Source organism: Phocoena sinus, chromosome 18 (genome assembly GCF_008692025.1).
Source record: "Phocoena sinus isolate mPhoSin1 chromosome 18, mPhoSin1.pri, whole genome shotgun sequence".
Classification (NCBI taxonomy): domain Eukaryota; kingdom Metazoa; phylum Chordata; class Mammalia; order Artiodactyla; family Phocoenidae; genus Phocoena; species Phocoena sinus.
Window position 1 is genome coordinate 65797389 of NC_045780.1, and position 23031 is coordinate 65820419.

Consider the following 23031-nt stretch of genomic DNA (forward strand, 5'->3'; position numbering starts at 1 on the left):
GTAGTGATTATCCACTGCTTAAGAAGGGATGCTGAGGGCACAAGGATGCTCTCCAATTCCTCTCAGTGAAACACTATTGCCGCACCTGTCACGTGTTGTATATCTTCAATATAAGCTAACTTAGCTTATGTTTTACTGGTTGCTTATAATTTTATACTATTATTCCTACAAATGCATCAAAGTCTTGTTATTTTGTAAATCTTTATAAAACACGGTAACCAGAATTGTATCTACTGGTTACTTCTAGATATGGAAATGTATTATCTATTGAACTGGAAGATGCATTTAATGTAATATTAATATTTCTGAAAGCAGTTCTATCAGGTATCTTATTGGCAAAAAAGTATTCCACAAAATATTCTATACAATTAAGACATTACTAATTGTCTGGAATCTGAAAGGGCAAGAACATGATTTGGCCATACACTGAGCATAGGTCTATTTAGAGCAATACTTTTCATCATCCTCTGTAAAGAGAAAAATGTCCCCTTATTATATACTGCTTAAATCAGTTTTTTCTTGGATTACCAGCTCTCACTGTTTACGTTTAAATAAATTTTTAAATACATTATTTTTTCCTTTCCATTTGCCTCTAATTCAAGAGTTCTATTTTGTAGTATGTATACATATGCATGCACAAACCAATATTCTGCTCTAGTTAAAAAAAAACCCAATATACATAATGAAAAGAGACCCTGATCTCATAAACACGATATACAACAGAATTAACTGATATCATTATGTTAAATGAAATCAGCTATTTTCATAAAATTTATTTAACGGAAAGAGTTCTGACTATAATCAAATCAATAAACTTTAATATACCTGGCTTTTATGGGGAAGTTCTGCGAAATGTCCTTCATTAATTTTATGGCATCATAAACTGGAGTGGACATTATTTGAGAAGCTGCTTGAAAACTAAGATCTGGAAGGAAAGGAATATCATTAAGGAATCTAGCGTAATGTTAGACCTTATCAGACATTTCCATGTAATTTAAATAACCCTTCTTGCCATATATCCATTAGAGACACATTAACAAACACTCAAATTTAGCATTATTCAAAAGTTTTAAATGAAATGGAAAGCTATCACTTACGTCCAATAAGGTAAGTTTTACACTTTTATGAATGAGTAATTGTTATTTAATACCTATATTTTGTTTTCCACAAATTACAGTGGAAAGAGATGTGAAAAAAGATATGAAAAGAAATGCTGACGCAGAGCTATCTTTTCTTAGGTTAAGTGAAACTGGCGACAAAAAGAAATAAGAGGAAAGAACAAAGAGCTCTGAAGAGCCAATTCTGAAAAGAACTTTAAGACCTAATGTGTTCATTAACTCAGTAAATATGAAACATTCACTTGCTTTTTCAACATTTTTTTACCTTTATACAACAATAAAAATAAAATCCTAAACTTCGTATGATTTTGCCTGAAATGCTAGTTCTCTGGAAAGAAAAGTGCGTGTGGCTTACTGCAATCAGTCTCAAGTATGACAGAAGCAGTAATCTGCGTCTCATTACTTTGTCAAGAGTCAGAAATGATTTTCAAACTGAATTCTTCCATTACCTAATAGTGAAGCATTTTGTTTCTCTTTAACATCTCACCAGAATTGGAATCCTAGCTTTTCAAATACTAGTAAAATGACCAGTTTATCATAGCGAGACTAGTTTCGTTTCTACCTTTTCAGTGTACAGTGGCGAATCCAGTTGGAGTCAAAGCCTAGAAAAGATGTTCCCAGGGCAGCCTCCCATGGACTGGTAGAGTCTAGTAGACCAAGGTCCAAACTCCAGCTCTACATCACTTACCAGCTGAATAACTCTAAATAGAACTTCCTTAACCTACCTAAGAATGTTTCCACTCCCCAGCACTAGTGGAGCCAACAGTGCTCACTAAAATCTCCGAATTGCAAACACAATGGATTCTTTTCAGTCCTTATCTTACCAGGATCCTTCTGCCATAGGATCACTTCCTGACAAGAAAAAGTAAAACTTTCTATTCAATAAGTGGTGCTGGGGGGGGGACACTGAAGATGGCGGAAGAGTAAGACGCGGAGATCGCCTTCCTCCCCACGGATACACCAGAAATACATCCACACGTGGAACAACTCCTACAGAACTCCTACTGAAGGCTGGCAGAAGACCTCAGACCTCCCAAAAGGCAAGAAACTCCCCACGTAACTGGGTAGGGCAAAAGAAAAAACAGAGACAAAAGAATAAGGACGGCACCTGCACCAGTGGGAGGGAGCTGTGAAGGAGGAAAAGTTTCCACACACTAGGAAGCCCCTCCGCGGGCGGAGACTGCGGGAGGCAGAGGGGGGAGTTTCGGGACCGCGGAGTAGTGCACAGCGACGGGTGCGGAGGGCAAAGCGGGGAGATTCCTGCACAGACGATCGGTGCCGACCGGCACTCACCAACCCGAGAGGCTTGTCTGCTCACCCGCCGGGGCGGGCGGGGCTGCGAGCTGAGGCTCGGGTTTTGGTTTTGGACGGAGCTCAGGGAGAGGACTGGGGTTGGCGGCTTGAACATAGCCTGAAGGGGTTAGTGCACCACGACTAGCCGGGAGGGAGTTCGGGGAAAAGCCTGCACCGGCCGAAGAGGCAAGAGACTTTTTCTTCCCTCTTTGTTTCCTGGTGCGCGAGGAGAGGGGTTTAAGAGCGCTGCTTAAAGGAACTCCAGAGACGGGCGCGAGCCGCGGCTAAAAGCGCGAGCCCCCAAGACGGGCGCGAGCCGCGGCTGAAAGCGCAAACCCCAGAGACGGGCGCGAGCCGCGGCTAAAACCGCGGACCCCAGAGACGGGCGGGAGACGCTAAGGCTGCTGCTGCCGCCACCAAGGGGCCTGTGTGCGAGCACAGGTCACTCTCCACACCCCTCTTCCGTGGAGCCTGTGCAGCCCGCCACTGCCGGGTTCCCGGGATCCAGGGACAACTTCCCCGGGAGTACGCACGGCGGGTCTCAGGCTGGTGCAACGTCACGCCGGCCTCTGCCGCAACGTCACGCTGCCTCTGCAGCCGCAGGCCCGCCCCGCACGTAGTGCCCCTCCTACCCCCATCCCCCAACCCCCGGCCTGAGTGAGCCGGAGGCCCCGAATCAGCGGCTCCTTTAACCCCGTCCTGTCTGAGCGAAAAAACAGACGCCCTCCAGCGACCTACACGCAGAGGCAGGGCCAAATCCAAAGCTGAGTTCCTGTGAGCTGTGAGAACAAAGAAGAGAAAGGGAAATCTCTCCCAGCAGCCACAGAAGCAGCGGATTAAAGCTCCACAATCAACTTGATATACCCTGCATCTGTGGAATACCTGAATAGACAAGGAATGATCCCAAATTGAAGAGGTGGAATTTAGGAGCGAGATCTATGATTTTTCTCCCTTTTCCTCTTTTTGTGAATGTGTACGTGTATGCTTCTGTGTGAGATCCTGTCTGTATACTCTTTCTTCCACCATTTGTCCTAGGGCTCTATTCGTCCATGACTTTTTTTTAAAAAATTCTTTTTCTTAATAATTAAGTTTAATTGTAATAACTTTATTATACTTTACCTTCGTTCTTTCTTTCTTTCCTTCCTTCCTTCCCTCCTTTAGACAACGAATCACCCCAAATTGAGGAGGTGGTCTCAGGGAGCAGGATTTATGATTTTTCCCCCTTTACCTCTTTTTGTGAAGGTGTATGTGTATGCTTCTGTGTAAGATTTTCTCTGTATAGCTTTGCTTCCAACATTTGTCCTAAGGTTCTATCCGTCCCTTTTTTTTTTTTTTTCTAAATATTTTTTAATTCAATAACTATATTATACTTTATTTTATTTTTACTGTATCATCTTTCTTTCTGTCTTTTTTCCTTCTTTCCCTCCTTCCTTCCTTCCTCCCTCCCTCCCTCCCTCCCTCCTTTCTTTCCTTCTTTGCTTCTTTCTTCCTTCCTTCCTTTCCTCCTTTCCTTCTTTCTTTACTCATACTTCTACTAATTCTCCCTACTTTTTCTCCCTTTTATTCTGAGCTGTGTGGATGAAAGGCTCTTGGTGCTCCAGCCAGGAGTCAGGGCTCTGCCTCTGAGGTAGGAGAGCCAACTTCAGGACACTGGTCAACAAGAGACCTCCCAGCTCCACATAATATTAAACGGTGGAAATCTCCCAGAGACCTCCATCTTAACACCAGCACCCAGCTTCACTCAACGACCAGCAAGCCACAGTGCTGGACAACCTATGCCAAACAACTAGCAAAACAGGAACACAACCCCACCCATTAGCAGAGAGGCTGCCTAAAATCATAATAAGGCCACAGACACCCCAAAACACACCACCAGACGTGAACCTGCCCACTAGAGAGACAAGATCCAGCCTCATCCAGCACAACACAGGCACTAGTCCCCTCCACCAGGAAGCCTACACAACCCACTGAAACAACCTTAGCCACTGGAGACAGACATCAAAAACAACGGGAACTACGAAAGTGCAGCCTGCAAAAAGGAGACCCCAAACACAGTAAGATAAGCAAAATGAGAAGACAGAAAAACACACAGCAGATGAAGGAGCAAGATAAAAACCCACCAGACCTAACAAATGAAGAGGAAATAGGCAATCTACCTGAAAAAGAATTCAGAATAATGATAGTAAGGATGATCCGAAATCTTGGAAGTAGAATGGACAAAATGCAAGAAACAGTTAACAAGGACCTACAAGAACTAAAGATGAAACAAGCAACGATGAACAATGCAATAAATGAAATTAAAATCACTCTAGATAGGATCAATAGCAGAATAACTGAGGCAGAAGAACGGATAAGTGACCTGGAAGATAAAGTAGTGGAAATAACTACTGCAGAGCAGAATAAAGAAAAAAGAATGAAAAGAACTGAGGACAGTCTCAGAGACCTCTGGGACAACATGAAACGCACCAACATTCGAATTATAGGGGTTCCAGAAGAAGAAGAAAGAAAGAAAGGGACTGAGAAAATATTTGAAGAGATTATAGTTGAAAACTTCCCTAATATGGGAAAGGAAATAGTTAATCAAGTCCAGGAAGCACAGAGGGTCCCATACAGGATAAATACAAGGAGAAACACGCCAAGACACATATTAATCAAACTGTCAAAAATTAAATACAAAGAAAGCATATTAAAAGCAGCAAGGGAAAAACAACAAATAACACACAAGGGAATCCCCATAAGGTTAACAGCTGATCTCTCAGCAGAAACCCTACAAGCCAGAAGGGAGTGGCAGGACATACTGAAAGTGATGAAGGAGAATAGCCTGAAACCAAGACTACTCTACCCAGCAAGAATCTCATTCACATTTGATGGAGAAATTAAAACCTTTACAGACAAGCAAAAGCTGAGAGAGTTCAGCACCACCAAACCAGCTTTACAACAAATGCTAAAGGAACTTCTCTAGACACGAAACACAAGAGAAGGAAATGACCTATAGTAGCGAACCCAAAACAATATATAAAATGGAAATAGGAACATACGTATCGATAATTACCTTAAATGTAAATGGACTAAATGCTCCCACCAAAAGACACAGATTGGCTGAATGGATACAAAAACAAGACCCTTATATATGCTGTCTACAAGAGACCCACTTCAGAACTAGAGACACATACAGACTGAAAGTAAGGGGATGGAAAAAGATATTCCATGCAAATGGAAACCAAAAGAAAGCTGGAGTAGCAATTCTCATATCAGACAAAATAGACTTTAAAATAAGGACTATTAAAAGGGACAAAGAAGGACACTACATAATGATCAAGGGATCGATCCAAGAAGAAGATATAATAATTGTAAATATTTATGCACCCAACATAGGAGCACCTCAATACATAAGGCAAATACTAACAACCATAAAAGGGGAGATCAACAGTAACACATTCATAGTAGGGGACTTTAACACCCCACTTTCACCCATGGACAGATCATCCAAAATGAAAATAAATAAGGAAACACAAGCTTTAAATGATACATTAAACAAGATGGACTTAATTGATATTTATAGGACACTCCATCCAAAAACAACAGAATACACATTTTTCTCAAGTGCTCATGGAACATTCTCCAGGATAGATCATATCTTGGGTCACAAATCAAGCCTTGGTAAATTTAAGAAAACTGAAATTGTATCAAGTATCTTTTCCGACCACAACGCCATGAGACTAGATATCAATTATAGGAAAAGATCTTTAAAAAATACAAACACATGGAGGCTAAACAATACACTACTTAATAATGAAGTGATCACTGAAGAAATCAAAGAGGAAATAAAAAAATACCTAGAAACAAATGACAATGGAGACACAACGACCCAAAACCTATGGGATGCAGCAAAAGCAGTTCTAAGGGGGAAGTTTATAGCAATACAAGCCCACCTTAAGAAGCAGGAAACATCTCGAATAAACAACCTAACCTTGCACCTCAAGCAATTAGAGAAAGAAGAACAAAAAAACCCCAAAGCTAGCAGAAGGAAATAAATCATAAAAATCAGATCAGAAATAAATGAAAAAGAAATGAAGGAAACAATAGCAAAGATCAATAAAACTAAGAGCTGGTTCTTTGAGAAGATAAACAAAATAGATAAACCACTAGCCAGACTCATCAAGAAAAAAAGGGAGAAGACTCAAATCAATAGAATTAGAAATGAAAAAGGAGAAGTAACAACTGACACTGCAGAAATAAAAAAAATCATGAGAGATTACTACAAGCAACTCTATGCCAATAAAATGGACAATCTGGAAGAAATGGACAAATTCTTAGAAATGCACAACCTGCCAAGACTGAATCAGGAAGAAATAGAAAATATGAACAGACCAATCACAAGCACTGAAATTGAAACTGTGATTAAAAACCTTCCAACAAACAAAAGCCCAGGACCAGATGGCTTCACAGGTGAATTCTATCAAACGTTTAGAGAAGAGCTAACACCTATCCTTCTCAAACTCTTCCAAAATATAGCAGAGGGAGGAACACTCCCAAATTCCTTCTACGAAGCCACCATCACCTTGATACCAAAACCAGACAAGGATGTCACAAAGAAAGAAAACTACAGGCCAATATCACTGATGAACATAGATGCAAAAATCCTCAACAAAATACTAGCAAACAGAATCCAACAGCACATTAAAAGGATCATACACCATGATCAAGTGGGGTTTATTCCAGGAATGCAAGGATTCTTCAATATACGCAAATCTATCAATGTGATAAACCATATTAACAAATTGAAGGAGAAAAACCATATCATCATCTCAATAGATGCAGAGAAAGCTTTCGACAAAATTCAACACCCATTTATGATAAAAACCCTCCAGAAAGTAGGCATAGAGGGAACTTTCCTAAACATAATAAAAGCCATATATGACAAGCCCACAGCAAACATCATCCTCAATGGTGAAAAACTGAAAGCATTTCCACTAAGATCAGGAACAAGACAAGGTTGCCCACTCTCACCACTCTTATTCAACATAGTTTTGGAAGTTTTAGCCACAGCAATCAGAGAAGAAAAGGAAATAAAAGGAATCCAAATCGGAAAAGAAGAAGTAAAGCTGTCACTGTTTGCAGATGACATGATACTATACATAGAGAATCCTAAAGATGCTACCAGAAAACTACTAGAGCTAATCAATGAATTTGGTAAAGTAGCAGGATACAAAATTAATGCACAGAAATCTCTGGCATTCCTATATACTAATGATGAAAAATCTGAAAGTGAAATCAAGAAAACACTCCCATTTACCATTGCAACAAAAAGAATAAAATATCTAGGAATAAACCTACCTAAGGATACGAAAGACCTGTATGCAGAAAATTATAAGACACTGATGAAAGAAATTAAAGATGATACAAATAGATGGAGAGATATACCATGTTCTTGGATGGGAAGAATCAACATTGTGAAAATGACTCTACTACCCAAAGCAATCTACAGATTCAATGCAATCCCTATCAAACTACCACTGGCATTTTTCACAGAACTAGAACAAAAAATTTCGCAATTTGTATGGAAACACAAAAGACCCCGAATAGCCAAAGCAATCTTGAGAACGAAAAAAGGAGCTGGAGGAATAAGGCTCCCTGACTTCAGACTATATTACAAAGCAACAGTAATCAAGACAGTATGGTACTGGCACAAAAACAGAAAGATAGATCAGTGGAACAGGATAGAAAGCCCAGAGATAAACCCACGCACATATGGACACCTTATCTTTGATAAAGGAGGCAGGAATGTACAGTGGAGAAAGGACAGCCTCTTCAATAAATGGTGCTGGGAAAACTGGACAGGTACATGTAAAAGTATGAGATTAGATCACTCCCTAACACCATACACAAAAATAAGCTCAAAATGGATTAAAGACCTAAATGTAAGGCCAGAAACTATCAAACTCTTAGAAGAAAACATAGGAAGAACACTCTATGACATAAATCACAGCAAGATCCTTTCTGACCCACCTCCTAGAGTAATGGAAATAAAAACAAAAATAAACAAATGGGACCTAATGAAACTTCAAAGCTTTTGCACAGCAAAGGAAACCATAACCAAGACCAAAAGACAACCCTCAGAATGGGAGAAAACATTTGCAAATGAAGCAACTGACAAAGGATTACTCTCCAAAATTTACAAGCAGCTCATGCAGCTCAATAACAAAAAAACAAACAACCCCATCCAAAAATGGGCAGAAGACCTAAATAGACATTTCTCCAAAGAAGATATACAGAATGCCAACAAACACATGAAAGAATGCTCAACATCATTAATCATTAGAGAAATGCAAATCAAAACTACAATGAGATATCATCTCACACCAGTCAGAATGGCCATCATCAAAAAATCAAGAAACAATAAATGCTGGAGAGGGTGTGGAGAAAAGGGGACACTCTTGCACTGCTGGTGGGAATGTGAATTGGTTCAGCCACTGTGGAGAACAGTATGGAGGTTCCTTAAAAAACTACAAATAGAATTACCATATGACCCAGCAATCCCACTACTTGGCATATACCCTGAGAAAACCAAAATTCAAAAAGAGTCATGTACCAAAATGTTCATTGCAGCTCTATTTACAATAGCCAGGACATGGAAACAACCTAAGCGCCCATCATCGGATGAATGGATAAAGAAGATGTGGCACATATACACAATGGAATATTACTCAGCCTTAAAAAGAAATGAAATTGAGCTATTTGTAATGAGATGGATAGACCTAGAGTCTGTCATACAGAGTGAAGTAAGTCAGAAAGAAAAAGACAAATACCGTATGCTAACACATATATATGGAATTTAAGGGAAAAAAATGTCATGAAGAACCTAGGGGTAAGATAGGAATAAAGACGCAGACCTACTGGAGAGCGGACTTGAGGGTATGGGGAGGGGGAGGGGTGAGTTTTGACAGGGCGAGAGAGAGTCATGGACATATACACACTAACAAACGTAGTAAGGTAGATAGCTGGGGGGAAGCAGCCGCAAGGCACAGGGATATTAGCTCGGTGCTTTGTGACAGCCTGGAAGGGTGGGATGGGGAGAGTGGGAGGGAGGGAGACGCAAGAGGGAAGACATATGGGAACATATGTATATGTATAACTGATTCACTTTGTTATAAAGCAGAAACTAACACACCATTGTAAAGCAATTATACCCCAATAAAGATGTTTAAAGAAAAAAATAAATAAATAAGTGGTGCTGGAAAAACTGGATGTCCACATGCAAAAGAATAAAACTGGACCCTTATTTTACACTATATACAAAAATCAACTCAAAATACTTTAAAGACTTGAACTTATGACCTGAAACCATAAAACTCCTAGAAGAAAACACAGGGGGGTAAGTTCCTTAGCACTGGTCTTGGCAGCGAATTTTTGGATTTGACATCAAAAACAAAAACAAAAGGAAAAATAAACAAGTGGGACTATATCATACTAAAAAGTTTCTGCACAGCAAGGAAATCATCAGCAAAATGAAAAGGCAACCTATGTAATGGGGGAAAATATTTGCACATCATTATATCTGATAAGGGGTTACTATTCAAAATATACAAGTAACTCATGTAAACTGCTACAGCCACAATTGAAAACATTATGGAGATTCCTCAAGAAATTAAACAGAACTACCATATGATCCAGCAATCCCACTTCTGGGTATACATCCAAAGGAAATGAAATCAGTATCTTGAGAGATACCTGCACTTTCATGTTCATTGAAGCGTTAGTCACAATAGCCAAGGTATGTAAACCGCCTAAATCTCTGTGGACAAATGGATGGATAAAGAAACTGTGGTGTATATAAACACAATGGAATATTATTCAGCCTTAAAAAAGAAGGAAATCCTGCCATTTGCAACAATGTGGATGGACTATGTGGGCATTATGCTAAGTAAAATAAGCCAGACAAGAAAAAAAAAGAAAAAAACACTGCACAGCATCACTTATACATGGAATCTAAAAAACGTCAAACTCATAGAAACAGAGAGTAGAAAAGCAGCTGCCAGAGGCTGAGGGTGGGAGAGACAGGGAAAGGCTAGTAAAAGGGTACAAACTTTCAGCTCTAAGACTGAATAAAATCGGAGGATTTAATGTGTAACATGGTGACTATAGTTGATAACATTGTATTATATAATTGAAATGTACTAAAAGAGTAGAACTTAAATGTTCTAACCTCAAAAAAAGTACCTGATACATAAGTAGGTGCTCAATATTGACGAATGAATGGGTGAATGAACAGTAAACTTACAAATAAGATCCTTTATGTGTCTTCTTATTCTATTGCTATTAAAGGCAATTTTAAGTAACAATTTTTAACTGGTGTGTATATATTTATGCATTTTTAGATAAGAAAACTTGAAGTCATTACTTATATGATTGATATAACTTATAAAAGAGTATTTCTTGTTTTGTTTTGTTTATGTATCTTTTTAAATTGAAGTAGAGTTGATTTACAGTGTTGTGCCCATCTCTGCTGTACAGCAAAGTGACTCAGGTATCCACATAGGTATATCTTTTTTTTGATATTCTTTTCCATTACAGTTTATCACAAGATAGTGAATATAGTTCCCTGTGCTATACAGTAGGACCTTGTTGCTTATCCACTCTAAATGGAATAGTTTGCACCCACCAACCCCAAACTCCCATTCCATCTCTCTTCCCCCACCCTTGGCAACCACAAGTCTGATCTCTGTCTGTGAGTCTGCTTCTATTTTGTAGATCAGTTCATTTGTGCCATACTTTAGATTCCACATACAAGGGATATCATTTGGTATTTGTCTTTCTGTTTCTGACTTACTTAGTATGATAATCTCCAGTTGCATCCATGTTGCTGCAAATGGCATTATTTCATTCTTTTTTATGGCTGAGTAGTATCCCATTGTATACCTGTACCGCATCTTCTTTATCCATTCATCTGTCAGTGGACATTTAGGTTGTTTCCACGTTTTGGCTATTGTGAATAGTGCTGCCGTGAACACAGGGGTGCATGTATCTTTTCGAATTACAATCTTGTCCGGGTATATGCCCAGGAGTGGGATTGCTGGATCATATGGCAATTCTATTTTTAGGTTTCTGGAACCTCCATACTGCTTTCCATAGTGTCTGCACCAACTTACATTCCCACCAACAGTGTAGGAGGGTTCCCCTTTTCTCCACATCCTCTCCAGCATTTGTTACTTTTAGACTTTTTGATGATGGCCATTCTGACCAGTGGGAGGTGGTATCTCACTGTAGTTTTGATTTGCATTTCAAAAGAGTATTTCTTTTGAGGATAGTATATGATGAAAGACCTTTCCTGAGAGTATTTGGCTGCATGATGTTATACTTATAAACAGTACAACATAGAGGTAAAGAAAGAATTTAGGCTCTAAAATGAGAGAGACCTGCTGATTTTAGGTATCGCTGATTTGTGCTTTATGAGACTGGTGACCTCGGACTAATTATTTTGTGTGTATGTTTCTCAGTTTCCTCATCTGTAAAAGCAGGATATCTATCAATACCCCATGAGTTTTTTAAAAAATTAATTAGGATGATGCATATAAAGAGCCCAATACTGTGCCAGACAAATAGTATTAGCTAATATTTTTATCACCGCCAATCACCATCATCATCACGACCATGGACAACTATATTTTACTCAGGTCTGATAGCATAACTAGTCTTTTAAAACTTTTTACAACATGAATGGAATTTTGCTTCACATATGCTGTTCAAAAGCCCCTGAAAATTCACTCATGAAATCAGAGAAACTGTAAATAACAAGTAAATGAATATAATATTAGCATAGTCTATTAACATCTTTTGCTTTTTTCTAAACTATTCCCTACCTAGATGACTCATAAATTATTTAAGTCCTTCACTTTGCCTCTGAAATCCAGATTCCCATATTTAACTGTTTTTCTGGTTTTACCACTTGGATACTTCAAAAGCAGCACGTTCAATAACAAATTTGTGATATTCCCACCCATCTTTGCCCAAATCTGGTCCTCTTTAGTCTTCTCTTTCCAGAAAATCCACCACTGTCCATCCAGCTGGGTAAACCATGAATCCAGCAGTTGTTCCTGATATCTCCTCTCCCTCACACTCCATTTGCAGCCCCCTGAAAGGGTCTTTGATATTCTCCCTAAATAACCCACCCTCAAATTTATTCTAGTCCTTCCTCAGATCTCAATTCAATCACCATTTCTTGAGGAACCCTCCCCTTTCTGTTACCCCTTCCTTGCCCCCATCCCACCAGTCAGATCTTCCTGGTATATGCCCTTCTTCATCTTATGTCCCTTTACTTTGCAGCAATTGCAATGCTAATTTTTACACTGGTTTTTAAAGTTGTTTATGTTTGTCCAAGGTCCTTTGAATAAACGTGGTGTTTGCTTTAACTCTAATTTTATCTTCAGAATACAGCACTTTTTCAAAGTATCAGTTGGAACCCATTAGTTAGTAGTGAAATCACCTTAGTGGATAATGTGAAGGGTTTTTTTCTCAAATGAAATAGGGTAGAGTAAAAGAAAGTCTTGGGCTTCCCTAGTGGCACAGTGGTTAAGAATCCACCTGCCAATTCAGGAGACAAGGGTTCGAGCCCTGGTCCAGGAAGATCCCAAGTGCCGCAGAGCAACTAAGCCCGTGCACCCTAGAAGCCCGTGCTCTGCCAAGAGAAGCCACCGCAATGAGAAGCCCGCGCACTGCAGCGAAGAGTAGCCCCTGCTCGCCACAACCAGAGAAAGCCCGCGTGCAGCAACGAAGACCCAGCACAGCCAAAAATAAATAAATACATTTTTTTAAAAAAGTCTTACAGAATTAATAAAATGTGGTAAACATACATATCTATGCTAAAGCTTTCTTTTTAGTTTTAAGCATATCTGTGTATTCACACATTATACACTTGTGTATGGGTCTTGATGTAAAATATACTTCCTACTCCAGGTCTCAGCCAAAAATTATAAGACCATGGCTGTAGGGACATGACTGACTCCTAGTAGAAATTCAATAAACACTTGTTAAATCAATCAAAAAAGGAAAAGGTCCTGATCACTTACCCTCTCCTGAATCTATTTCCTTGGCTTCTTTAATGTGCTGCTTCTTATAGCTCTCATCATTCCACTGTGTCTACTTTCCCCACGTGGACGAGCACGTGGACACTCCCTTGGGCACTGATTTGGGCACCCTACACTTTCAGTTAGCACCCCCCACCTTTAAGAAACCTCTATGCTAATATTTTCAACTTTTAAATCTTCTCCTTTTACTATAAGGACTTTATATTCACCCCACCACTGGACCTGGTCATCTGGATATGTCACCATCACTTTAAGTCTATCTTTTTTAATGCCAGTCTCATTATTTCTGGGCCCCGTATTCAACCCCCAAACCCACTTACATGTTTTATATTCTCTCTACTCAGGCTCCAAGCTGGAAATTTTAAATTCATCTTTGACTCTTTTCATCTCCTAAATATTTGCTAAATCTGGCCTTCCTCTCTATGCCTTTTACCACAGTCATAGTTCTATCTCTCGCTACACTAATTCAATGATGTCTTAACTAGATTTCCTGTTTCTAGTCCATTCAAATATACCTTCCACAGACATCAGTGAGGTTAATTACAAGGAAGCTAACTTTGCATGTTCTCTGTTTACCAGCCTTCAGAAGCACCCTATCACTTACAATTTTCTAAATTATGGGTCTCTGAAATTGACTGTGCTGACAGTTAAAAAGCTCTAAAAATATACTAAACCCCACTGAATTGTACTCTTTAAATGGGTGAACTGCATATCAAGTATATTTCAGTAAGTTGTTATATTAAAAAAAAGTCGATGAGATGTGATAAAAGTTATAGATTCCACAGAAAAGTGACATATTCCCATGACCCACTAAACATTACAAATAATAAAAAAGAAAATTACAAACTGAAAAGGAATTTTGGTTCATTCTCAACATTTGGTTCAGTCTCAAAATATCTGCTTATAGGATGTCAGTACGGGAGCTATTCTAAGTTCGCAATGAAACATGCAATGGTCTGTTAAGATCAAAATTTTAAAGAGAAGAAAACTAAGATTTAGTTCTGATTTCTCCTGACTTACTAATCAGGATTTCTAATCAATGCTAAAGATTCTCTGAAATGTGATTTAATACCTGAGATGAATCTATAACTCGTGTACACTTTAAAAATGATTAGATGATATCAAATAACTGTACTTTATATAATTTTAAATCTTACAAACATAAAAATATGGTTTGCTTGATGAATAACCTTTTAATTAAATTTGTATTTCCACAGAAATAATGTATATTAGTCACATCCTTAGTAATTATTAGTGCCTATGAAATAATTTACATCACATTCTATAAAAGCCTACTTAACAAAACAGAGATAAGTTACCAATATGCTATGTTAATGTGGACTGAGATACTATACCTTGTAGTTCCCAGACTTTCAGAGGCATCATTTCGTTATTACTCTCAATCAGGTATTTTTGGAATGTTGTCAGATTATCTCTAAGATCTGAATATCTTTCTCTGTATTAGAATATTAAGTAATGTTAATTATCATCACCTACTACAAATTACTACTATACAAGCAGTATATTTTTGAAATTAACTTTTCAAAATATTTAGACACTAACTGTTCATCAAGATAATAATAAATAGTGAGGCAGCTATATCCACAGAACTTAAAAAAAAATGAGGGAGATATGCATGTCTACTTTTTTCAATGTATAAAACAAAACAAAAGGAAACAAAATCTGGAAGGATGTACTCTCATTTGTTAACATTACCTGTAAGGGATCCAAGTGTGAGGGCAGAATTATTAGTTTTTATGTTATACACTTTTTATTTAACATTTTATAAATTACAAGTCTTGCTTTTATAATTAAAAATGAAAACTATAAGGAAAGACATTAATGCTTCCTATACAATTTTAGAGTTTACTCTATTTCTGAAAAGTTCCATCTTTGAAACTTATAAAAAACTTAAATAAGATAATTCTGCCTAATTAAACATATCTAGGTATTTTTTAGAGAGTGCCAAATAATGCAGCATGATATTTTACTGTACATATAATAAAAACTATAATCTTTATTCTTCCATCTCTCATGAAATCAAAACACAGTACCATTTCATATTATTAGAATTGTTTTAAAAAAACTTTATGTAGCTATCAGCACAATTTATAAACAAATACATATTTTCAACAGTAAAGAGAAATAAATATTTTAAAATGTGAGATGAAAAATAAATATACAGAAATAGATTAATCTTATAGTTAACAATAATAAATGTACTACAATTTCATATCTTGCAATTTTATTACAATGTGGGACCACATTTTGGAAATGAATCAAGTCTGCTCTTACAGTGAGAAAGCAAAAGAACTTCTTTGAAAAGAAGTTCACTATGAATTAAATTAACCACTCCTTTCTCAATATTTCAAGTTACAGAGTAATACTAAGTTTATAAGAGCTGTTATATTGTTTTTCATGTTTAATCATAAGCTTAACAATAATTTTCACAGCTAAAATCATTTATGTAACTCAGGCAAAAACACATTATTCATACAATACCTCAAAGCAGAAGGTTCTTGCCTAAATCAATTAGTTGTGTAAAAACTAACTCTGAGTATTTCCTATCCAAAAAAACTAATATCCCAGGGTTCCAAAGGCTTTCTGGAAGCCATGCAATTTATTCCCATAAATAGTTACATTTAAAACAAAACAGGGCTTCCCTGGTGGGGCAGTGGTTGAGAGTCCGCCTACCAATGCAGGGGACATGGGTTCGTGCCCCGGTCTGGGAAGATCCCACAGCTGGGCCCGTGAGCCATGGCCGCTGAGCCTGCACGTCCAGAGCCTATGCTCCGCAACGGGAGAGGCCACAACGGTGAGAAGCCCGGTACCCCCCCCCCAAAAAAAAAACAGAACTGTGGATTCTAAGATGCAAGACACAGCTGGAAATGGAATAAAAATGTTATCTACTAAATAAAAATCTTACTTAAATCCATTTTACAAGATGCATTAACTTTTTAAGGCCACTAGTATACAACTTGTCCAGTAAACCATAGAAATATAACTCAGTCATCTGTATGAAGGAGCATAGTGTCCAAAAATGTTCCCCTCACTCTGTACAGTTATCTACTCACCAGGAGAACGGACCTAAGTGTCCTTTATAAATATTTGTAATACTAAATAAGAACTAAAGATATTAATAAAAATGGTTCTTTATTTTTAATTAATGTTGTCTTTATAATAGAATCATAAACTTTCCCTTCTTGTAAATAAGAGAAACGACATAAAACGACAACAATCCCCACCCATGAACATTCAGAGAGCACTCACCATCCTATTCCTTGTCCTCAATCAGTGATGCAGGAAAAAAAAAGGGGGACAGAACTTCAATTTTTTGAAAGGTTACTTATATGTGTATATGAAATTAATACCAGAAGTTAAAAGGTATTTAATATGGCAATACATGGCACAGAAATTTAGAGAAATAAATATTTTCTCTTCGAGACATGAAATTTTTTTCATGCTAAAAATCCAATATTAACTATGATTTTTGTAACCCATTAGATCTGTAAAAGATTCCATAAATTTTTGTTTTAGTTTTTAGCCAGAGATAACTCTGATCACTTTCAATTCCAGTATCTCTAACCACACTCATTATCCTGTGGAATTAGCGATTATTTTTCAATTTTGTGCTTTTCTGCATTAACCATGTGTTACTTCTGTAATAAAAACAATAGTATGTATATTTTTAAAATGTGAAACATATGCCAACCCAGAATATTGAATCAAGTCCTTTAAAAACAAATTTAAGAGTATAGTAATAGTTTCATTTCAATTCAGACTTACTTTAATTTCCCAAAGAGAAATCCTTGAACTTCATTTGTTTCTGTAATATCTTCTACACTAGTATTAGTCACAGCTATATTTTGGAAACAAAAGCAAAATGAAAATATTTCAGACTGGAAAATATGTAATAAAAAATTAGAAGAACTCAAAATAAAATCAAATTCCATTTGTCTTACCTTGTTTTTCTTTCATGGATCAGCTTAATGCGACATGAGTGTGCTCTCTTTTTAAACAAGCTTGATTATTAAATATTTAAAAACCATCATAAGTGCTCTATAGATCATGTCGTAGTCAAGTTCTATTTTATACCAGAATGATAAACCAAGGGGTGTGCAATGAACCCTGGGCTTAGCTCTTAAGCCAGCAAGAAATCCAAACCCTAACACATACAGGAGTTCTCACATTATTTCTGACACCTTTAGACATTATCAAGAAATCTTCAGAAAGACACCAAAACTCATGGCCTCAAAGAATAAGGATAATTTTATGTTCATTTCTCTTCCCCTCTCCTTTACTTACCAATAATTATAGCATACAGTGTGGTAAGTGGTATGTGTGAGGGTACTCTGGGATTCTAAGAATCTGTGACCGTAAGCAGTATGGGCTACACTCCATCAGAGCTCATCAAGTACACTTCTCCCTTCTTACTCGTCTGAGAGCCTGGACCTCTAGGACCGCAACTAAAAACACTGGGTGCTTTGATCCAGTCTTCCTTTCCCTCCCTGTCATTCATTCATCAGGCAAATATTTATCGACTGCCTTCTATGATGCCTGATGCCTGCCAGACAGACACCAGGAAGAGAGACGCAAAAGACACAAACCTCAGTTGGTGGAAAAGGAGACAAACAGACAATTTTAACAGACTGTTTAAAACTTTTTCAAAAGAAAGCACAAAATATGCGGAATATAGAAGAGGGAAAACCTTCCTCTGACAGAGCAGGAAGATGGACAACCATCTCAGAGGTACTGACTGATATACATGATCCTTAAAAGATGAATAGGCCTTAGATGAATAAAAGAGGTGGGAGAAAGGAGGAAGGTTTCAGGCAGCAGGAACAGCATATGCTAAGGGATGAGAGTTCTCTACAGAGGTCACGAAGGCTGGGCAGGGAGCCACACATGGAGGCATCCAGGGAACAGAAAATTATTCTGTATAGTAGTTTAGTGTTACAGGACCACAGTGTACAAATGAGAGGGCTGAGGGACACTGATTAGGCAGAAAGAGGCCAGAATGTGAAAAGCTTTCTCTGTTATGCTATATAGTACTTGAATTTATGAGGAGGTTACAGGGAACCAGTCCGGGATTTTAACTGGTGGAATCATAAAGTCAGATTTTCATCATAAGAAGTGCAGTCAGAAAGCACTGTGGAGAACAAATGGATTATTCTATTTGGGGGATGAGGGGACTAGGGGTACTGAAGAGGTCAGTTAGAAGCCTGACACCCATATACAGAGGGGAAAAAAGAAGCGAGCTAAAGGAGTGGCAACTAGAATGGAGAGAAAATATATTCCGAATGTACGACAAAATTTAATGTGCAACTTGTAATACAGAAATACATGTGATCACATGACTTTTAAAAAAAATTCTACAAGCCCAAGGATGGCTAGAAAATGCCTTATGTTACTACCATGACTGTTAAACAAGATACTACATTATAAAGCATTATAGAGCTATATACAAGCTATATGGAAATATATAAAATCTGGGCATTATTATTTCTACGATACTTTTTCAGTAACTCTTTAACCAGCAGGATTTTCAATCACAATAATACAGATGTTGATTTGTAGCACATTCAATAGGAGGGCTAGAGCTAAGCTGTGATCAGGGTAGGGCTGCCAGGACCAGATCTTGAATAGAAAAACAAAATTGTAGCAGAAGCAACATCTGAGACCATACAAACGAATGAATTAGAAACTCTTAACCAAGAATCAGGTACAAATACATTTCCAATGAGCCAGGTAACAAAAGATTTCCATAAGAATCTGAAAAGTTCTTCAGTGTTTTTAGGTCTCCAGAATCCTTCATCTAGAGCATACATTCAGTACACAGAACATAGACACTGGACTGGTAGATCACAAATCTACTTCATCTAACCAATCAACTCACAGCCCTCTCCATCTCACTTCAAAACAAAAACAAAAGCAAAAACACAAGACCATCATCCTAACTTCATTATATATAAATACTTCAGACCAAGACTTGTAAGGCAGTGCTACCAATGAGTTTTAGGTTTACTGAGATACTGATCCCCTTAGAGCCCCCCCCACCCTTGCTCCCAGGGGGTGACTGGGCACATCATGGCCAGTCTGAGCTCCTGGGTCAGTCACCTCTAGCCATAAGCAGCCTCACCTATTGCTTCTACATACCCTACAGATACTATCAATTTTTATATGTTGCGGAAAATGGTTGGGAAGCCATTGAGTAAAAGCAAATGTGCTACTTCCACTTTTTGAAGTTTCTGAGAGCACAATAGTATGAAATGTATTTCTTTTAGTTTAAAGTTAAATTCCAACTAAGGAGGAACATGTCTACCCTGTCTCCAGCCTCAAATTAACGTGTGTAGGATTACAGTCATTTTCTTTTTTCAACTGAAGTGTATAAGCCTCCAAATTTTCATTCTACTCGAATACAGAGAATAAACTTACTTTTGCCTTGGGTATCATCCAACGCTTTGTATTCTGTACTCTTAATAGCTAGCTCCACACCATAGCCAGATAAGTACATTTTCTGTGAGGCTGGTTTCTGTTCAAACACATTTATTTAAAAAAAAAAAAAAAAAAAGAGAGAGAGAGAGAGAAAATATTTAGTCAAACATCTGCTTTTGAATTCAGAATGACTGTGTATTAGGACATTAGGGTAAATTACTAATATTGAAGTAATCACTGTGAAATATAAGGGGGATATTTATACTCTCCCTAGACGGTCTATCAAGGAACTAGAATTTGGTTGATTACCACTTCTTTACTTTCTAAAATCCTTGTCATGACTCTGATGTTTTAATTACTTTACAATGAAAAAAAAATCTGATCTTTTTCTGTTATACCATGGTAACTTTGCCATCTTTCCCATGAATTAATTAACAGAGGATCCCATACAATCGAGTTTCAACAAAACTGTACTCTTTTGGGGGAACTACACAAGATTTGCTAAACCAGTAAATGCTATTCATTTGCTAGTTGTCTGCATGTAGGACATCCAGAGTGTCCCCAAAAGCAAATACTAGAAAGTAGAGGCAAAGGAAACAAAAAAGCTCAGTGCCTTGAACAACCTATAAGTGTTTCTTCATGTTTCTCAATGATTAAAATATACCAAATGCCACAAATTAATACCTATTCTTGCAGTGAGAGGTAACAATTTGCCTAAAACTGGGTTATCTGAAGTATTTATGATCAGCATTTGGTAAGTTTTCTTTCACCTTTCCTAAAGTGCAAATATAAAACGTACTTCTAGAGACTACTCTGTGAAGGAAGAGAAGTCATCACATTTTTTCAAAAAAGTAAGCAACCTGGATGAATATATGTAATATTTTAGAAGATGTCTAAGGTTCTTTCTAGCTTCTAGACTGAAATTCTTATCAGTTGTGCTACAATCATGACCATTTGGCATATTCTTTCATGGGTTGGAAAACGCATTTAATCTAGCACTCAGCAAACTCCTGTGAAGATGTTATGTGTCTTTGCTTAACTAACATTTGCATGAGGGCAGTTTTGCAATTCTAAACATGACAGAGGAAGAGGCAGAGGACAAACAGAAAGAAAACCTCAATAGTGTACTACGGTTTTTAGTCTCTTCTTTCCTCCCTAAACTTCTGTCTCAGACTTCAAAATAAGTATACGACCATAGTGACTATTCCTGGACTGTTCTATTTCTAAATAAGATGATGTAAGAATTAGTTTCAGATATGCAGACAAGTGTTTAACATTGCTGCCCACACTAAAATTGAATTTGCTAATTTCTCAGGCACATGCTATAATGAAAGATAGCATGAGGACACTGGGTTGTTTATAATTATAGTAATCTGACAAAGTTGAAAATCTTTTAAAGAGTTTTCAATTTCATCCAGCTCAATTTAAAAATGTATTTTGACTATCCACTCAAAAGACAATCAGTTGGTGGCTAGGCAAACTGAACCTCCAAGTCCACATATCTTGTTATAGTTCATAAAAGAAATGCAATTTCACATAACCAATTTCCATGATCAGTTCTGGAATGTTACCAGCTCCTCAATAATAAAGATAAATGTTTACTAACTTCATATTTACTTTCTCCTTTTGAAAGGTATTGATATAAAATTTGAATTGTAGTTTAATAATTTTGGATTTGCAAACCAAAAATGCTCATAGGCTAAATCAACTGGTGAAAAAAATCTTTCTTCATTATCCTATTTCTTCTTTCCCCACAAAAAAGCATCTGTTCAGAAGGTAGCACAGGGACTTCCCTGGTGGCGCAGTGGTTAAGAATCCGCCTGCCAATGCAGGGTACACGGATTCGAGCCCTGGTCTGGGAAGATCCCACATGCTGCGGAGCAACAAAACCCGTGCACCACAACTACTGAGCCTGCGCTCTAGAGCCCGCGTGCCACAACTACTGAAGGCTGCACGCCTAGAGGCCGCGCTCCGCAACAAGAGAAGCCACCGCAATGAGAAGCCCACGTACCAGCAATGAAAACCCAACACAACTAAAAAAAATCATAACAATAAATTTTTTTAAAAAGTAGCACAAATAAGTCTATTTTTATTAGGATTACATGCTGACTAGATTTACAGTATAACTATTTTGGATGTACAATATGTCATTAATTAAATAGAAGGCCATAATTTGATGCTACAAAGTACCCAGATAGCTGGTGAATATGCTTTCACAGAAGTATATTTAATGGTCACATTCTCCAAATAATAGCTTGGGACACTGATTCCCAATAGATGACTATACCATCCGGGGGCGGGGTGCATATTAAAACCACTTGGGGGACTTTTTTTAAAAAGATAAACATATACTTTGATCTCCCATTCCTTTTCTGATAATTGACATATAACACTGTATTAGTCTAAGGTGTCCAACATAATGATTTGATATCAAATCAAACCCTTGAACAGCATGGGTTTGAAATGCGTAGACTGCACTGGCCCACTTACACGTGGATTTTTTTCAATAGTAAATATTACACTATTGCATAACCCATGGCTGGTTGAATCTACATGTGCTGAACCGTGGATACAGAGGAATGGCGTATATACGGAGGACCAGCTATAAGCTATACAAAGATCTGTGAATGCGCAGAGTGTTGGAGCTCTTAACTTCCAAGTCGTTCAGGGTCAATTGTATTACGAAATGATTACCACAGTAAATTTAGTTAATGCCATACCTCGCATAGCTACAGTTGTCTTTTTCTTGTAATGAGAACTTTAAGATCCACTCTCTTAGCGACTTTCAAATATTCAATAGAGTACTGTTAAGTACAGTCGTCATGCTGTACATTACATCCCCAGAACTTATATCCAGATATATCTTACATCTGGAAATTTGTACCTTTTGACCACCTTCACCCATCAACCCTCCCCACCCCTCAATTTCAGCAACCACCGACCAGTTCTCTGTTTCTATGCATTTGGTTTTTTTCACATTCCATATATGAGATCATATGATATTTGCCTTTTTCTGTCTGACTTAGCATAATGCCCTCAAAGTCCTTACAAATGGCAGGATTTCCTTCTTTTTTAAGGCCAAATAATATTTCATTGTGCAT

The 23031-nt window shown here is 37.7% G+C and overlaps 1 protein-coding gene across 1 annotated transcript in view; it reads right to left on the reverse strand.

The window, feature by feature from the left end:
• Nucleotides 1-23031, reverse strand: part of UGGT2 (UDP-glucose glycoprotein glucosyltransferase 2) — a 172584-nt gene that overhangs the window by 124808 nt on the left and 24745 nt on the right. The window contains exons 6-9 of the mRNA XM_032611137.1: nt 19931-20027; nt 17282-17354; nt 14851-14951; nt 826-925 (exon numbers count right to left, since the gene is read on the reverse strand). Coding sequence (XP_032467028.1) covers nt 826-925; nt 14851-14951; nt 17282-17354; nt 19931-20027 — 371 coding nt within the window. The remainder of the gene's footprint in view (nt 1-825; nt 926-14850; nt 14952-17281; nt 17355-19930; nt 20028-23031) is intronic.